The 18,448-nt window shown below is 38.9% G+C and overlaps 1 protein-coding gene across 1 annotated transcript; it reads right to left on the reverse strand.

Moving 5' to 3' along the window:
- Positions 1 to 522: 522 nt before the first annotated feature.
- Positions 523 to 17,510, reverse strand: KNG1 (kininogen 1). The gene is made up of 11 exons (XM_065640329.1): positions 17,316 to 17,510; positions 14,416 to 14,526; positions 13,912 to 13,996; positions 11,513 to 11,685; positions 9,712 to 9,819; positions 7,654 to 7,735; positions 6,510 to 6,676; positions 4,990 to 5,097; positions 3,935 to 4,024; positions 2,177 to 2,417; positions 523 to 1,876 (listed from the first exon to the last, which is right to left on the reverse strand). Exons 1-11 carry the CDS (start codon positions 17,508 to 17,510, stop codon positions 1,380 to 1,382), a joined length of 1,857 nt encoding a protein of 618 aa, XP_065496401.1. The 3' UTR covers positions 523 to 1,379.
- Between the last annotated feature and the right edge of the window lie 938 nt (positions 17,511 to 18,448).

Here is an 18,448-nt window from a genome sequence, read left to right on the forward strand (position 1 = left end):
CCTCTGTCCTTTCCACTTCTGTGTCTTTTGACCTTTCCTTGTAGCTGTCTTGTCTTTTGTGCCAAGACCTCCTGATCATGTTGATCCACCTGTTTCTTCCTCTATCTAGTTCTTCCTCACCCTTGGGTTGATGGCAGAGGATGCATAGTACACAAAAGGACACATTCCCACCTCCTGAGTGTACAGTCTTGGTGCCACAGCAATCCCAGCAGCCAGGATGAACAATTTCAGAGAATATCCTTTCTGTCTTTGCAGCTGTGTTAGAGGATACTTATACTGTGGTTTAAAGCAATGTGGTCTTTTACAACAGAATCGTTGAAGCATTACCTTTTGTAGCACCTTACCCTTTCAGTAACCTTTTATAGGACAAATAGTGTTTCAAACTGGTGAACTGATCTGGCATTACAATATTTATTTATTGCTGGGTGTTTTTTCAGCTGAATGACTTATTAGGTCCACACAGTGGGAAAACATTTAATTTGCGAGAAAGATTTTGTGCTTTTTAGCTAAAGTATCCCACTAAAACCTCAACATTTGATAGATACCCAGAATAGAAAGTTCTGTCCAGTCTTTTAATGCACAATTTAGTAATAGGAGAAGGCAGATGAATTTTAGGTAATTCAAGTGTTTGCAATTTTGTCGTCTGATCTGTAATATTTGTGCACATCTGCCACATGAAAATCTGTCAATCATCCACCTTTACCATGTAGCTAACATAATATCTGTAGGAAATAATAAAGCTGCTTTATTTAGGATTCTCTCAGCTGTCCCTGTTATCTCATTCATCAGAACAGCCTGGCAGTGACAGACTGGTGGTAATACTCGTTTGTTTAAAGAAACTGACAGGTAAAACATATTTATTTTGTTTTGTTCTCTGAAAGATTCACTCCAGTAAATTAGAGAAATATTATTTCAGATATCTAAGAAAGGAATCCTTGCTCTATATCTGCTTCCTTTTGTTTTACCCATATTTGGCTGAGATTCATCATGTAATCTGTGAAATTCTTTGTGCCTTTTTTTTTTTTAAAACATAATACAGTGAGATTTGATGAAGTGATTCATTTTGTGCTTATAGCAACTTGAGGCACATGAGAGAAAATTTTAGCTTCTGCAGCAGAAGTCTATTGACTTGCCTGGTCCCTTTACTAGGCTGGTTCTGAATCATTGGTGCCATTGCCTGATTTACATCTTTGCAAATATATGCAAATACAGAGTATTGCCTTGTGATCTTAAGTCCCCAGAAGTGCTGATGACCTACTTGAGTATTTTAGCTAACTGAATAGGAGCTTTTGCCTCTTCACATTTGATACATTTCAAAATGTAGTATTTTTATTATTTTTCTATGTTTAATTTCTGACAAGGATCCTACAGTGTTTGAATTATAGTAAAGCATCTGAGAGATCAAGATCTCTTTCTTTGGTTTGGGGAGGTGTTGAGTTTTCTGTTGCTGGATTGATGTTTTCTACCGCAAAAGGCAAGAGATCCTCATTTGTGAATTCTCTGGGAAAGCTGGAAGGAGCTGGAAGGTCCATGGCTTGTTTCCATGGTTTTCCAGGACATTTGGGGAGAGGAGATTCTGGATGATCTGGTGACCCATTAGAGAAAGAAGTATCAGGAAGAATTACTGGTTCTGCAGGTGAACTGGTTTCCTTCACTGCAGCCCCTGGATTAACCAGCTGTGATGCTGTCTTAGCACTGGATGATGGGAGGGTTTCACTTTGGTTTAAAACCCTTTCATCAGACTCCTCAGAAGATTCGGGTTTTGGATGCTTATGTTTATCATTTTTGCTGTGTTTTTTATGCCCACACTTGTGGCCAGTTTTGTGCCCACAACCAATTTCATGCCTATGCCTTTCGTCAGACTCATGATCCTTTTTATGTCCAGGCCCGTGTCCAGGCCCATGTCCAGGCCCGTGTCCGTGTCCAGGCCCGTGTCCAGGCCCGTGTCCAGGCCCGTGTCCGTGTCCAGGCCCGTGTCCGTGTCCAGGCCCATGTCCTTGTCCGTGTCCGTGTCCAGGCCCGTGTCCAGGCCCGTGTCCGTGTCCAGGCCCATGTCCTTGTCCGTGTCCGTGTCCAGGCCCGTGTCCGTGTCCAGGCCCGTGTCCGTGTCCAGGCCCATGTCCTTGTCCGTGTCCGTGTCCAGGCCCGTGTCCGTGTCCAGGCCCATGTCCTTGTCCGTGTCCAGGCCCGTGTCCGTGTCCAGGCCCGTGTCCAGGCCCGTGTCCGTGTCCAGGCCCATGTTTATGCTCAGGTTCCCCTTCACCTTCTGGTTCCTGTACACCATCTTGTTGCATTTCTTCGCCAGGTCTTTGCATTTCTTCTTCGTTTTGATCAGAGCATGAAATTTTGTCTGGCTGGCGTAGCGCAGCAAGGCTTCGGAAAGGTGTGAATCCAGGAGGCCTTCTTAGAAGTACAGCCTAAAAAACATTGCAATAGTAGCCATATTTGTTACATGAACAAGGACAATAGCTTCAGATTTGGGAAATTCGGAAGTTAGCTCATTGCAATACAAGTCATTTAGCAAAAATATGCTATCAGATTTCGAAAGTAAACTGAATAATTATCTTTTCTATGATAAGCACAGAAACATAAACATCCTCCCAAATAACTCCAGAGTGTTTTAGCAGTTATATGTTAAAAGAACAATTTATATATCACTGAAATTCTGCCAGTTTAGCATGGGAGCGATACTATAGGGAGGAAAACGTGTACTGGTTTTCATTTATACACAATGCAGTTGATTTCTAGGACTAAATGTCCCCGTGCTTGTTAGAGTATAACACTATGAAGTATAAAACATATTTATGCTAAAGGCCAACACATCTCTGAGTAGTCTCAATACCTGAATATACAAAAGATATTGGTCATTTTGTTACATGAAATATAACTATTCAATTTTTTGTTCCTTGATTTGCATATATATGTATTTCATAAGACTGCTTAGAAATAACAGATGTAGGTTTAAGCCGATAATACGAAACATTCACTTGTTATTGACTAATCTCTGTTTCCTCATCACTATGCAATGGGAAGACATAGGCTGAATTCATGGTGTACAGTCAATATCCAACATGGGGTTCATTTCTGTCCACCAAAGCATCTGATCATTATCTATCTGCCAATCAGAGTTGTTTGGGATGGAGCTAAATTTGAAAGTTGATGTGAATACAACATTGTAGCAAAAACAGAGGAGACACATTTATTAGTTAATACATAATGAATGGATAGGTAGTTATGAAGGTGCGGAGCACAGTGAAGTTATTGATTATGAATGCAGGTTAATGGATTTAGCTTTATTCAGTGTATCTTCCTTCTTCATGGGAGTCCATGCATTTATTAAAAAACGTGCAATCATCAGAACTGATAATAAAAAGATTTATATTCCATTCTGAAATTTTCAAACTGCCCCATGATCAGGGCTAGTTCAGAGCTGGGCAGGAAAGAAACCAAAAGATCTTCCTGCAGAAATTGACATCTCATGGCAGGAGATCTGCCTACTAATACGAAAAGATTTTCAGATGCTTTTGAAGTCTGTAGAGTATAATTATTGCATTGCCAAATACACTTTTGTCTCAATATTTGGATTTAAATTCAAAGGAGCTGATGGGGCTTGATACTTGGAAGCTTAGCTGATAATACGAAGGGCGGAATGTTCAACAGGCAGAATGTTCTCTGTGTCCTGTTGCCTTTGTATTCCCGGACTCATCAGGTTGTCCACTGTCTGACCTTGCAGCGAAACTGGTGTGGCGGTGACAAGCTGCTGAGGTTAGAGGGTGGGAGGGAGGAATGTGGCATTCCTGAGCTTGTTAAAAGAACTGTGTGTTCCTTTATTTTTGGTACAAAATATGGGATAATTTGGAATGGATAAAGAATTTAGTGACTGCCTTTGTTCTGTGCTCTACTTATGATGATGGGTAATGAAGAGGAATCATACCGCTGATCGTTCTGTAGAGCAGTTAACCTGGGGAAGGATTTTATTCTCCCATGGGATCACGTGAATTTGTGCTTTACATGACAATGGTGCCTGGTGACAAAACAGAAATCAACACATTAAGGCAATGAAACATCAGACACAAAGGAAGAGAGCTGTGTGTGAAAAAATATGATTTTCTGATAATACTTTTAAATACAAATATAGCTGGAACTTTACCCAAGTATTTATTAAATCCATTTTAGTGATGGAGACTTCTGTATTGGGACACATCACTGTTTAGCTGTTTGAGGCTATAGTATGTCTATGTGAACACTGTAATTCAACTTTGGATTGGAGATTGGATCTTGAAAAAATGTTTTTTTCACGTCCAGCACTTTTGGAGCACTGTTTAATATTTATGATATTCCTAACAAATATTGTTTGTTGATGGTATTTGTTGGACTTAAAATTGGGAAACAGATAGAAAGGCTTCTTTTTTTTTTTTCCTATTTATTGCCTGCTCTGCTAACATTTTAAAATCTCACAGGTAAGCACCGTTCATATGGTGGGAAAAGAGACGGGAAATAAAACCTCCATTTCCCAACCAGCTTCCTTGCCAATGGTTTCTGGCACCATCAGCATTATTTCCCAGTGTCTGGAACACATTTTCCTGGTATCAGCAGCATGTACTTCAGAAACACCATTTCTCTGCACACCAGTAACGCTCCAATCTCACATTTTCCTTAGCTGCAAGTGCAGAGCCAGGAGTATTGCAGCTATTTTGTTTCACAGCAACCTCTTCTCCTCCTTTCTTTGATTCATCATTATCAGAAGGAAGTCCCTTTGGCTCTGCAGTGAGCACTAATCCTGCAGTTGGAGTGACTCAGTTTAAGCTTCATGTTTTACTGCCATTGTCACTGGCTTGGGTTACAAACAGTGAAAGGTGCCCTTGTTGAAACAAAAGTTTACTAATAGAGGTAACAGAACTCAGGATGTGACTTAAGTGTTTACAATTTCTGTTGCAAATGAATTTGCCCATTAGGAACATTACATTGGGCAACATCATCATTACTTACGCTGTCTAATGTGGCTTCACAGTCTTCATCAAGTTTTTCAAACTCTTTCTTTGAGCAGTTTGTCTTCTGGACTGCAAATACTAAATGGTAGATTTTTCCTGCGACCACCTGAAAAAATTAGCAAGAACACTTTCTGTGGTAAAGGTGTATTGAAAAGGGTTCATGGAAAGATGTTTTTCTACCAGCTTATACTACTTATATTCTACAAGTCCTCATGACTGGGACAACATATTAAGAACAATATTAAAATATATGGCAGCAAGCCTAACTCCATTTCCCATTCTCAAAAACTCTAGCATTGAAACTGAAAGAAACAGAAGGGTCAGAATCATGTCAGGCCCACAGTTTTGGCTTTGTTTTATTGGATGCCTGTAGTGATTTCATTAATAACAAATGAAATCATTAGAGACACTGCTGTAGAGAGCCAGATATGATGTAAGAAAACTGGAACGTGAATAAAATGAAGTGTGTGATGAACAGGCTCAGTTGAAAATGGACATATTTGCCAAATGCATTAAGGAGAGAGACTGCATGGGTTCATGAATGTGCCTGGTACAAGTTCTCTAAGTATTTTTTACATAGCCCAGGATAATATATCTTGCTTCAGAGACAGCAGGCAAAACACAAAATTCTGGCTCTTTTAAGTCTGTTTTAAAAATGTATGCAGGCTAATATCAATCTTGATATGAAAAATGAGAAAGAAGAAAAACATTTGAAAGAAGAAAAAAAGGTTTAAAACAAGAAAAATTATTAGTGAGATAACGTGAGATATTCAGAAAAACTCTGGTGTGCTTTTAGTGCTTTCTCCAAGGCTACCACTTGTGCTCAGAAGTTGTTGACAAAGTATTTTCTGAACTACTCCACTGTCTTATTTTCAATTCTATCCTAAACCTCTGTTTTGATATGTTGGGACAGGAAACAAGGCAAATGCATTATCCTCTTAATTCCTAGTTCTTTATCCAGCTGTATTTATCTGTGTATCTTAAGTTATGCGCAGATGTTCTCTTGTGAATATAGCTGGAGAATTATTAGCAGCAGAATACGTATATAAATTAACAGATTTCTAAGGGAAATTGGGAAGCCCCATTTCTTGGAGTTTACAGCTACTGTAGGGTGGACAGTGCCTAAAATAACATACAGAGTATTGGTGTGCTGGATCAAGTGGGTGGTTTCTACTTTTCTACTTTAAAAGTCTAAGGTTTGTTACAAAGGCTGGTAAAAAGGGGTGTAGATATACAGAAATCAGATACCCTAAGTATGCTTTTAAAAGTATGCTTTTAAAATAACGTTCTAACAGAAATTAAAAAAAAATATATGGCAGATTTTTAAATAACTTTTGAATGCAAGCCAAGATGGATAAAATTTTGGAAGAAAAATTGCATGGATATTTCAGTTACCATGTGTATCAACACTTGGAGAAAAAAAACGTATTTCAAATCTAGATACAAACTTCAGCTAACATTCAGCTCAGACCAATGACACTGCGATGTGTGTTCCTCATTTCTGTGGTATATCCCAACCTGAACTGTCGCTGCTTCTATGTATCCACTTTTATAGTAGTAGTCATCATTGCTTTCCGAATTATACTTCTCCATAGAAACCTTCAGGAGTTCCTTCAGTTCTGGGCTGTCTGTCGGGATACTCTTCATACAACCAGTGCTAATGTCAGGATTTACTGTCTCTTCAACTGAAAGAAACCAACAGATTTCAGATCTAAGGAACAAAAGATTGAATGTAGATATAGGCTGGGAAAAAGAGTTATAAACCCCTGCCTTGCGGAAAGCTTCGTATTTGGGTCTGTCAGATGAAACCAAAATATCTTTGAGTTTTATATGATCAGCATTATCATATCTTGGTTATTTAAAAGAGCACTGCATCAGCACCTACTGTAGCATTGGACACTTAATAACAGTTTTCTCATAGAAACAAGAATTTTGTGTACCAATTGCAGGTAGCTGGCAAATAAAGAGGAGGAACTTCTACACATATGGGAAGGACCTGAATGGGGTGACACAAGAGGTGCATGTTATTGGCGATGAATGAGTGTGGTGAAGAATATCATTATAATTTCTTGAAGAAAAACAAGTCTGAATGGGTGAGAATATAGCACTTACTACACAGAGTAGCACTGTACTCCCTGCTCTAAAGCTCTGGAGCCGTGACTGTTTGACTGTAATGAACTTATACATTCTAAGTAATTTATTTACTGGGAAAAAAAATAAGCCTCTAACATATCAAATATAACTATGCAATATGAAATAAAATATGAAATAAAAGATGATAGTGGCAATAGGTGAATTACCAATTGTGGACAAATTGTGTCCTCAGTTCCTTTGCCTTTCAAAAGGAAACATTGGAGCTCTTTGGAAAGTTAGAAGAATTTACTTATTTAAACAACATGATATTAACTTGCTTGTCATTTGTGGTAGAAAAGGAATTCATTTTTGTAGGACAGTTATACTCTTTGAGTTTGTATCTGTTAATCTCCAAATGAAAGTCAGCAACCAGCTCCATGTCAAAGAAACAGGGCAGTATACAAATTAGTTTCTCTTGTTATTATCTGGTTTTGTCTCTTGAGGTTTTTTTTTGGTCTTTTTAAAAATAATTGTTAAAAAGAACACTGAAATCACAGAACTTTTAAAATTGGTAGTGCCTATTACATACCTGGAAGCTTGCATTGGCTTGCAACATCTACGATCTGTGCCTGAAGATTTTGATAAGCTTTGGCATCACATTTACCTATACGCTGGAGTAAAGAACCCAAAACAGCTCCTTAGTATTTAGAAATAATGAACAAGCTCACATCCTAATACCTTCCTCCTACAGAATAAGTCAAGCATGTGACTAATATGACTAATAATTCCTCGCTTCTTCCCTCCCTCCTTCTGGGAGCAAGAAGCCTGACAGGCAGCCTGCAGAGCAAATAAATGATCAAGGTTCAAAAGGACCACTCAGAGAAAATAAAACCATAAAAGAGAAGCTAAATGAACTATTTGTGTGTGTTCATTACAGAAGGAAATGAGGAGGTTTACGAGCCAGAATCCTATTTTATGGAAAACTCACTGGAATTTCTGTCTCAAACTGTAAAGACTAAAAAGAAGATTATGCAATTAACAAATCAAACATTACTGAGCTTCTTGTATTTACTCAGGTGTTCTAAAGGAATTGTGGTAAATGACTTGTGTAAAATTGCCTTGATATCTTAGGGCTGTAAGAAAGCAGATGTTTAGCCTGTTCTTTTTTCAAAAAGGTTATAGAGCCATAAAACCGATGTCTGTAATATTCAAGAGATTTGGAATGGTAATAAGGAAAGAAATAGGGGTCATAAATACATCAAGGAGAGATCAAAGGTTTTATTGTAAACAGAAGTTATATTTTGCGGATTTGTCAAAGTTCTTCAAAAGCATCAACAAAAAATGGGTAAAGAGACCTGTTGATAATGTGTACGTAGATTTTCAAAAAGGTTTCAGTGCAGTCCCTTGTCAAAGATGCTAAAGGAAACTATCAAGTAAGAAGGAAGACATCATCCATAGAAATTCTGGTTAGTAGCGGTTTAGAAAAAATAATTACAAATCATGTCAAGGCTTATTATCCCACTATAGCTCTGTGGCTCACATATGTGTTGAATATAGGTTGTAATTCTGGTTCTCCCATTTCAAAATGAATAGTACAGAGCTGAATATAGGTATGAAACAACTTGGATGGAATTTGGTCATTCCAAGTTATGGAATATTCTTGGGATATTGTATTATAATAATATCTGTCAATGAGAAATGTAAATATTAGCAAGGCTGCTTAACAGTTTAGGGGATAAGTGATAAAAGATCGAGCCCCACAAACCCCGCGTGATCAAAGCAGCGCGCGAATGAGGGAGCATTCCTGGAGCGCGTGAGGTGGACAGAAGTTCTTACCTCTGGGTGACAGATTGGGAAACTCAGACTCAAGCAGGTTCAGTAACTTGCTTAAGATTTAAGGACAAGTGCGAGCAATGGGGCGATTTGCTTCAGATAGTCTGATTCTCACTCTCCTATTATTTAACACTCAATGCTGTACTTCCACAACAGCTGAACAGATGTGAGTCAGGACTCCTGTGGTTCCCTCCCATTCACCACCACCGTTCTGCCCTCTACCTTGTATTTGCAGATGCATTTGTCTGACCCCATGGTGAGCTGGTTCAGGGATATTGGTTAAGAGAGCAACCCTCTATTTTTGTTACACTTAATTCTGTTCCAGGTTAGAGAAGTAGAGCAAGTACCTGTTTTTTGCAGGACTGTTTAGCTGGAGTATGTATGTTTGTTAATAAATCTACTTTGAAGCTCTCTTATTTGGACTATGGTAGAGGTTAAGTAATAATTCAGCTACTTACTCTTCTTAGAAAATATGTCTTAAGCTGGAAAAATGGTGCTAATTTTAATTATAACTTTTTGGGTTGTACCTGAGTAACTCTTTGAACATCTGGATAGCAACTTCTCAAGGGATTTATTATTTGTGCAAGGCTGCTTACATTCTATAACCTGTAAACATTTCAGTGATCATCTCAGTCTCCAATTCATGAGAAGGCATGGATGTTCTAATTGCCTAAATAGATAGTTATCTGTAAGCCTGGATTTAAACTTTATTCACAAAGCGAAGTAAGACTATAAATGTTTTCTTGAGTCAGAGCTCAATTATTATTTGGTATTATGATACTTTCTTGACAAACAGATTTTGAAGGATACTTACACCTCTAGAAGTGGTTTTGCATTCTGGAGTTAGATCTTGGAATTGGTCTTTGGAGCAATTTGTCTCCTCAATTTCATATTTAATTACGTAATTCCATCCAGCTACCACCTGGAACAGATATTTAAGAGATACATTATGCAAACCGATACAAACTTGGGAGTGAAATGATTAAATGTGATTACCAAAGAAAGCAAGACTACTTTTGGTGCCTTCCATCCATCGAATCACGTTGCAGTCATTGAGCCATAGAATATTCATGGACAGCAAAAAAAATTTTGTCCTTGTGATACAAAAAGTAAACTAAGTCATGCATATATTAGAAGTGCACTTTGTATTTGGATACCACTTCTCTGCAGCCTCGTAATGCTTCATTTCTCGCACTTTCCTCCAAAGTATCTGTTACTTATTACTCCCTGTGGTGGGAAGCTAGTTGAGATGGATGACTACACCAATACAGCTTGGCAAGTCCTATGTTCCTGAGCGTGGGACATAGTAAAACAGTATCTGAATAATGTAACTTTATACTGCTAGCATCATTTGTTATTTGAGTGCCCTGCATTTATCATTCACCTATAATTGTGTCTGCCTTGGGCTTTACCTTCCCCCACCCACTGTTTTGCCCAGATTTGTGACCTTTTTTGCATTTTCTCTCCAGAAAGCAGTTAGGTTTCATTCACTGTGGCTCCTGCGTCTCAGCCGTGAAATCTCTGCATGTTACAGCGTTGGGTCAGGTATTATAGCATTAGATTAAAAAGGGGAATCAAATGTAGAAACTTTCCATCCCAGCTCAGTTAAAATGGAGACCTCTGACTAGTCCCTGTTGGCCAGAAGTGACACGATGGTTCTCTTTCCAGCTGTTGGATTATAGTCTGTGGCATTTGTCATGTGGTTTAAATGTGCAAGCTTGTCTTTCAGCTAAGAGGATCGTTGCCATCGATAAATAGAAAGAGGGCAGTCTGAATTAAATCATGTGTCAAATTCACATGAGACTGGAAGATGCTTTTTGGCTAAGTAAATACATACATATTCAAAGAAAACTGTCTGTATTTGGTGTTGGGTTATATATTAGTTAAAAACCAAATAAGAAACTTTACTATCTAACAATGTCACACCAGTCCATAGGAGAGCCTTTCACAGGGAAATAATTGTTGCATGAAATACCAGATGACACGAAATTTCTGTGACCTGAGCTGTCATTTCTTGCAAAGCAGATATTCTTGCATGCAGAGATCTTTCAGCAAGTGACATACTGGCTTTGAGGTTTTCTTACCAAGTTTTCCTATATGGGGTCTACCCATCCTATAGCGTTTAACAGCTGCTGACGTGAGTCCTATTGCATTGCAAAAACATAGATGCCTGCTGCTGTTTGAGAGGCTGTAGAGTATGTGAGACATTTGTGCAGGCTGGCAGTTTTGGCACAGAACCTAGAAGAGATCTGCTCCTGCTGGAGCTTCATGGAGACGCCAAATGGAATACCCGAGAGCATCTGAGATGACACAAGATGCTTGTGTCAGCGCTGAATGCAAATAAACTGGTGCTAAACATGGATTAGATGCAACTGCAGATAGAGAAAAAAGTATGTTCACTATCAGTTTGTAAAGTTGACAACTCTGATAATCCAGTAGGTATCTGTTTATGATTCCTTATAAATTATTTACAGAGTCTACACTCTATATGCATTTTGTATACTTTTATTATAAAATATAAGCCACCTTAAAATCAGAAACATGTACATACAACAACCAAGGTACCTAGTTTGGAGTGGTTTTTGGTAAAATTTAGAGAAAAATCATACACAAACCTGTATTTTAGCTTCTTTGGTTTCCACAAGCTTGAAAAGGGCTGATTCAGTACTGTGCCTGTTAAACTTTTGAATGGCTTGTTTCAGGATTTCTAACACTTCTGAACTGTCACTTGATATAGGATGGAAGCATCCAAGACATGGAGCCCCAGTAAGTGTTATCTTTGGTGTAGCTGGAAAAGAAAGAAACCAAAACATATAGGGCTTCATGTAAAATAGCCTCAGCTTTGAATTTTTCCTATCTGGGAATGAGAGAGAAGGTTCAATGAGCAAGAGCCTTTCCTGATTTTAATTGGAGTGATCAGCAAAACCCACATTTCAGTTTCAGGGCCTGCAAAGACATTCAGTGTATTTAGAAATGTGCTTTGGTTTGTGGTGGTGGGGCCACCCATGACATTAGGATTCAGGGATGGTTTCAGCAGCGAACTTCATTCAGAGGAGTGAGTCCAGGAGTCCTTAAATCTCTGAAAAACTTTGTGTGTAGTTTTGACACCATTAAGGAAGGGTCAGCCTTCAGTCAGTCAGGGAAGAACCAGCAGAGGCTGCAGCTGAGGAGATGTTCTTTAGATCCTTCACAGCTCACCCGCTGTGCGCAGCTGCTCACTGTCCTCACCAGGTTTCATGGTGGGGACTTTGCCAGGAGTGTTCTGGCCCAGCCACGTGAGCTGCTCTGACTGGGCTCCCGAGGGACCGCGGTTGAACTGTTCTCCTGCCGTCTTGGTTGAACTCCCCTGCTCATCACTGTGGCTGCCAGTTACCACCCAGTGTTACTCTCAGGCTTAACCAACTGGATTGGCTGTGGCTAGACAAGCTTGACGGGGATGCTCAAACTTCTGTTTCCTACTACTAATCCTATTAACTCTCTTTCCTTTCTAGTAATCATGGATTGGATTTTCATAAATTAATTTTATAGTTCAGTACATAAATTAATTTCACGATTCAGTGAGCTTGAGAATGGAAGTGGGACAGTATGTGGTCTCTGTGGAACTGCAGTAAAATTTGTGTGCCTGATCCTCAGCTGGTATAAACTGGCTTTAATGGAGTTGTGCCAGCTTGCACCAGCCAGACACCAGTCCAGGGTCAATATGATCAAACAGTTCCACCAAGAAGGCTGAACAGTATGGTACCTGCCATGGTGGGGAAATCCCTCACCACTCAGGGTCTGTAGTTTCACTCTTTCTGTATGAATGCTTTGGATTGGATTTGGCTCCTCTGTACATCTGGAATATCTCTGTGTAAGTAATGCTGTTTTGACTTAGCTCTCCAAGGGATACTTGTACAAAGTCTGCCCTTTGTATTTCTAGCATCACTTAAATTGATTGAATAATGACAAATATGTGCATGGTACAGAAAAATGTGACCATATTTTTAGGGAGTAATCACAAAGGAGGTAGTGCACCCAGTTCTATATCGACTCTGGTCTCAGCATTTTCGTGAGTGCTGAACAAATGTGTATTCTTTTTTCAGAGTTGCTATAACTTGGTAACAAGAGATGAGCTTCTTTGGCTGAAAACGATTCATTTAATTTATGTTGTTTTTTTAGCTTTCTAAGCAAAGATTCAAATGCAGATTTCCCATGCATTCTCTGTGGGATTCACACACCTTTTACTGGCAACTAGATGTCACCATTGCCCTACAAATGCATCTAAACCAAGCGCGTTTATGCAGTAGCAGAACATGGAGTTTGTGTGTACTGCAGTTGCTAGAAGGACACTGGCTGTAGGTGTAGCCATTTAAGCTTTAAACGAGATAACTAGGAACAAAAAACAAAGATAAGCCACCACACACCTTGGAAATCTTGGTAAATATTTGCACCTAGCTCCCTGCTACCAGCTAGATGGACATTTTTAAAACCAGCCTGGGTATGTCTTACAGGAACACTAGGCCCAGGCACATAGAAATCTCAGTTGCAGAGCTTTAAAACAACGTGATCTCTTTCTAATAAAGGAAATTACTATGTGAACATAATAGCCACATATAAATGTCTTATAGGCAGGAAATGTAGCACTGCTTATTGTTAAAGTCTAAGAGATATCACAGTCTCTTTTATGTAATTACTTCACTGCTAGATTTTACTTTGTAAATGGAATTTTTTTTGTTTTGGTTTGTTGTTTTTTTTTTCTTTGTTTTTTTTTGTTTTGTTTTTTTGGGGGGTTTTTTGGTTTTGTTTTTTTTGTTGGGCTTAAGTATTTGTTTTGGTAAACTTTAATAGAACTGATTTAGTCGGGTTTAGTTTGGAGAAAATTAAGGTACAATTTTGTCATATAAAGTTTTGTAAATATCAGAATAGAATGATAAGGAACTCCTACCTTTAAAATACTTGAAAGTCTCAGTATTATATTTTTCCCACTCCTGTTAGTCAACATACTTGTGGAGTGCAGCCCCCAACAGTTACATACCTGGAAAAATTTTGCAATCTTGGGAAACATTACTTGTTTTTTCAGCGTCATTCATGTGAACTTGAGCTGTGCATTCTCCTGTTTGCTGCAAAAACATATGACAATATTGATCTTAAACTTACTGAAGAAAAATACAGTGTTATATATTCCTCTAGCTATTGAGCAAAGTTGACAGTTACAAATTGAGTTTGGGGAACAAATTCATATGTGCATTTGCAGTAATGTCTAATCTGCTGCTTTGTTACTGGGAAAGGTATAGATTTGTTGATTGTGAGGAGAGTAGTGGATGAAGCTCCGAAATGTTCCTTTCTGCTCATATGTAGGATTATAATGGCAAACTCACAATTATAATGGTTAACTTCAGAGTTGTAAACATTTATGTTCTGTCCTTTAGTCCTATAAGCTCTCAAAAGCTACATAGATAAAGTTAAATTCTCTATTGCTGTCTGGGTCATTGTGCTGATGTTTCTGTACGGAGAACTTTCAAAGAACACAGATACTTACAGCCTCTGCCGATGGTTTGTAATCACAGTCTTGCCAGAGTTTGTTTTCCTCAGTGGGACAAGTGGTTTCTTGTATTCGATATTTCACATGGAATTGTGTGACAGGACCTGCCTGGATAAAACCGATATGCCTCTCATCATTTGCATAGTAATAAATCAAGTGAAAAGATAAGAGCTTCAAAAGGTAAATACCATCCATTGGTTACCTTATATTTTATAGTACGGTTACAGATTAGCGGCTGGTCTCCATGCAAGGTTTCTCAAGTAGTTCAATAATTAACTTATCTAATTATATCACTGAGCCCTTACCTACAATTACAATATAGTGATACAATAGATAGGGTATGTTCAACTGCCTTCATTTTAACTTGTAGTACCAAGCCTGGTTGGGTGTTACAGTCAAATGTACCCCAAATAAGCAAATTTGGGTTGCAGCCTGGACAGTGAGTGTAACCACCAGCTCGGCCTGTGCTCCTGCCAGACTCTCTCGCTCTTGGTCTCCTCCCAGGTGCGTCTCTGCTTTCCTCCCGCACAGCTCAACAGCAGCCCTGGGGCAGCCTGGCAGTGCCCACACTGCCTTTGCTCTGTGGTGCCGGCCACTGCCGCTGCCCTGCCTGCTCAGGGGACAGGCTCGAAGAGGGCACATGCTCTGGAGACAATATTTGGCAGTGCCTATCAGCATTAAAGGCTGATCTGCTCGTGAGGGGAGCCTCAGGAACACTGCGTGATGAAATACAAAGTGTGAAGCAAAATTTGGCGTGGCCAGTGGAAGCTGTTTCTGGTGTTGGTAAATCGGTAGGGGGCACATTCTCCTTGCCATAAACTGAGTAGAGAGCCTGTGCCTACAGGTAGCATTAACACGCTGCGTGGTTTGTGGTTCACCCTTTAGAGGAGCTATAAAACCAGAAGTTACTAATCTTTTACAACCACTAAAAATGCTCTGCTGATGCGCCTTTTCAAACACAAACACAAGCAGTTGCTGTACTTTAACACTGGTTGTCCTCAAATGATACTGCTGGCAGAATTAAATGATAATTCTTGCCTTAGTGGTAGCAAGAAATTGAAGCAGAGCTGATGTGGTTGGACTATGCTGGATTTACACTGGTGTAGACACAGAATTGTATTCTGTGTTCTCTCAGTTCCTGTTGTGTATTGCTGTAACTACGAAGAGGTGTAGAAGTACCTGATATAATGGTTGCAGGTTGTAAAACAGGATGGAAAGGTCTCTAAAAATATAATGGGCTTAATTCTCAGCAGGTATAAATTGACATTTATGGAGCTGCACCAGATTATACTATCTGGGATGCGGACTTAAAAAGAGCCAAATTCTTTTCTCTGTTACAGTGTTTTAAATCTGCAGTAAATCAACTCAGCGAGTATAGACATTGTTTCTGTATGTTATTTATTGTTGGTTTATTTCAGTATTATTATGCACAGCTATGCCTTTAACTGGGGCAGGTTCAGTCTTTCACCAGTCAGCTTTTATGTTTTATTACCCTATCAATAATGAATGTACATGAATATGTAATAACCAGCTATTTAATTAATGCATTCAACATTGTGAGACTAACGATGAGTAAAATCTATATTCTTTTGAAAAAGAATATTGAATATGAGGAAATCTCTATTGCAGATTCCTTTTCTCTGTTTTTTATATAACATCATAGATCAATGATTCAAAGTAATAATTTATTTCTACCTCAGATATTTTAAGAAAAGGAACGATGGTTATCTAGAGAACTAAAGATGAATAACAATTGCAATAAATATGTATTCTTAAAAATAGAACGTTGTTTAAGATAAAATATTGAAACATCAGTATTGGGAACATCAGCAAAAGGCAAGTGGCGTTACAGCTCTGATATAAAGACGTTTGTGTTCAGCTGTTGTTAAGCATGTGTGTGGTTCAGTGTAGAGTGTGGAACTATTCATTTGTTTAGTATTAATTGTATAAAAGTTTGCCACATTTTAGTCTTTGTCACTACATGCTAAAATCTCCCCAGTTTGAAAACAGGGATGCCAGAGAGCGGGTGCCAGGAGATGTGGGTCATTTACTGAAGGCGTTTAGCAATTCACGTCCCCTTTCTGAGGTCAACTTCAGTCTGTGATTTTGGAGTGCAAAATATTCTCTCCCACACTGGGTTTATTGTGTTTTACATCTGAAAATCCAATCCAGTAGAAAAAAAAGAGCTAATGTTTTCAAGTAAAGTAATGCTTGTCATTATTATGGTAATATCATCTGTGTATGCCTCTCAGAGGTAAATACTCTTTTGTTGGATTAATGCTACACAGAAGGACTCCAGGCAAAGGATCATGTTTCATTCTTTTTTTCTTCTGTAATTTTAGCTGTCACCCCGTTTGACTAAAATACCACCTAGTCCTTTTAGATAGATCCATGACTCAGGACTAGTGTCAATCAAATAATATTCACAAACAATTTTTTCAGAGTATTGCCAAATTTTATCAGGTCATTCTTTTTATGTGGTACCAGCTCTTCCAAAGTGAAGATAATGTTCAGGTTTTTTAGTAAAAGTGTTTTTACCGTTGAGCTGAAAACCTTACTAATGATAGAAAGGGATAAAATTCCCAAGAGAGAAAGGAGAAACCAGAATGGACTAGTAAGACAAATTGGATTAGTGACAGAAATTTTCTATTCTTTAGTCCTTGAATTAATAAGCAATTTACCAGCACACATAGTCCTATTGATGAAAACATAATATACATCCCTACTTGTCATGGTAACGAGTATCTTACTGTGCAAGTCATTTCTCTGATTTTTTTAAATGTTTTTGGAAGACACTTTGCTGTCATGCTTGCTCTCTTATGAATGAGAAGGAGATAACCTGAATCACAGTGCATAAACAATTCCAACTTTTTTTTTTTTTTTCAAAGTCTACTTACAGTTCTCTTGGCTTCCGTCACTATGTATAGAGCGAATTGATTACCAGTTGCTCTGTCTCCGTTGTATTCCTTCAGTGCTATGTCAACGGCTTTAAAGACATCAGGGTCATCACAGTCCAAAAACTCAAATGGAAGAGGGGTGGCTCTGCTAGACAAAAAACTACAGCAGAGTGCTAGTACAAGGAAAGGTTTCATAATTGGATTAAAAAGGCCTCCTGAATTAGAAGACTCATTAAAAACCAAATGGAAAAGGAATGCCTGAGTTTTAGTCATCTCTTCTGTTTTTCAGGGGCAATAGCTAAGTAAACAGAATGGGTGGGTTGCTGGGGTTGGTTGGTTCTCATCATACCTTGTTTATACTGCAAATAAACTCCTGAGTTTATCTAAATAAACTTTGTGTGGTCACCGGAATGACACTAAGGTTATCCACCTGCCATCAAGATCACAAGCTAACTGGCTGCAGCTGGGGCAGGTTTTGACTAAGCAGGATGGCCCCTGAGCAGAAGAGAAAGCAGAATGTTTGTAGCTTTCTGGCTTCTTTTCTGGCCATCTAAACTGCTACTGAGAATGAATTTTAGAAGGCTTAAATAAAACACCCAGGAAGGTGACAGGAGCATGGCAGTGAAGTTCTGGTTCTGCACAACAGCCCTGTAAATTTTATAGATCTGTTTAGTGTTCAGACTGCAGTAGCTCTGAGAAGCCAGAACATGTTTGAAAAGAGTCTTTGGACAGTTGCATATCATTGAATGTCACATAACTCTTCAATATCACTCGATAAACCTTGTCCTTCTTGCTACTATTAGAAGTGTCCATCTTTGCTGCCACGTCAAGACTGTCTTTGGAACATGGATTAGTCAGTCTTCATAATTGTGCTGGTTTTGGCTGGGATGGAGTTAAGTTTCTTCATAGTAGCTCCTATGGGGCTGTGTTTTGGGTTTGTGTGAAAAAAGTGTTGATAATATGGGATGTTTTTGTTACTGCTGAGCAGCACTCACACAAGGTCAAGGCCGCCTCTGCTTCTCTCACCACCCACCAGTGAGTGGGCTGGGGGTGCACAAGAAGCTGGGAGGGGACACGGCTGGGACAGCTGACCCAAGGATATTCCACACCGTATGACATCATGCTAAGTATGT

Source organism: Caloenas nicobarica, chromosome 8, assembly GCF_036013445.1.
Source record: "Caloenas nicobarica isolate bCalNic1 chromosome 8, bCalNic1.hap1, whole genome shotgun sequence".
NCBI lineage: Eukaryota > Metazoa > Chordata > Aves > Columbiformes > Columbidae > Caloenas > Caloenas nicobarica.

Excerpts from the sequence above, each read along its gene's own strand:
- KNG1 (XM_065640329.1), bottom strand. The coding sequence starts at position 17,510 with ATGAAACCTTTCCTTGTACTAGCACTCTGCTGTAGTTTTTTGTCTAGC. Across the intron at positions 5,098-6,509 it reads TAGAAGCAGCGACAGTTCAG|GTGGTCGCAGGAAAAATCTA; the intron begins GTTGGGATATAC and ends TAATTTTTTCAG. Across the intron at positions 4,025-4,989 it reads GTGAAGCCACATTAGACAGC|GCACCATTGTCATGTAAAGC; the intron begins GTAAGTAATGAT and ends TTTTGTCACCAG.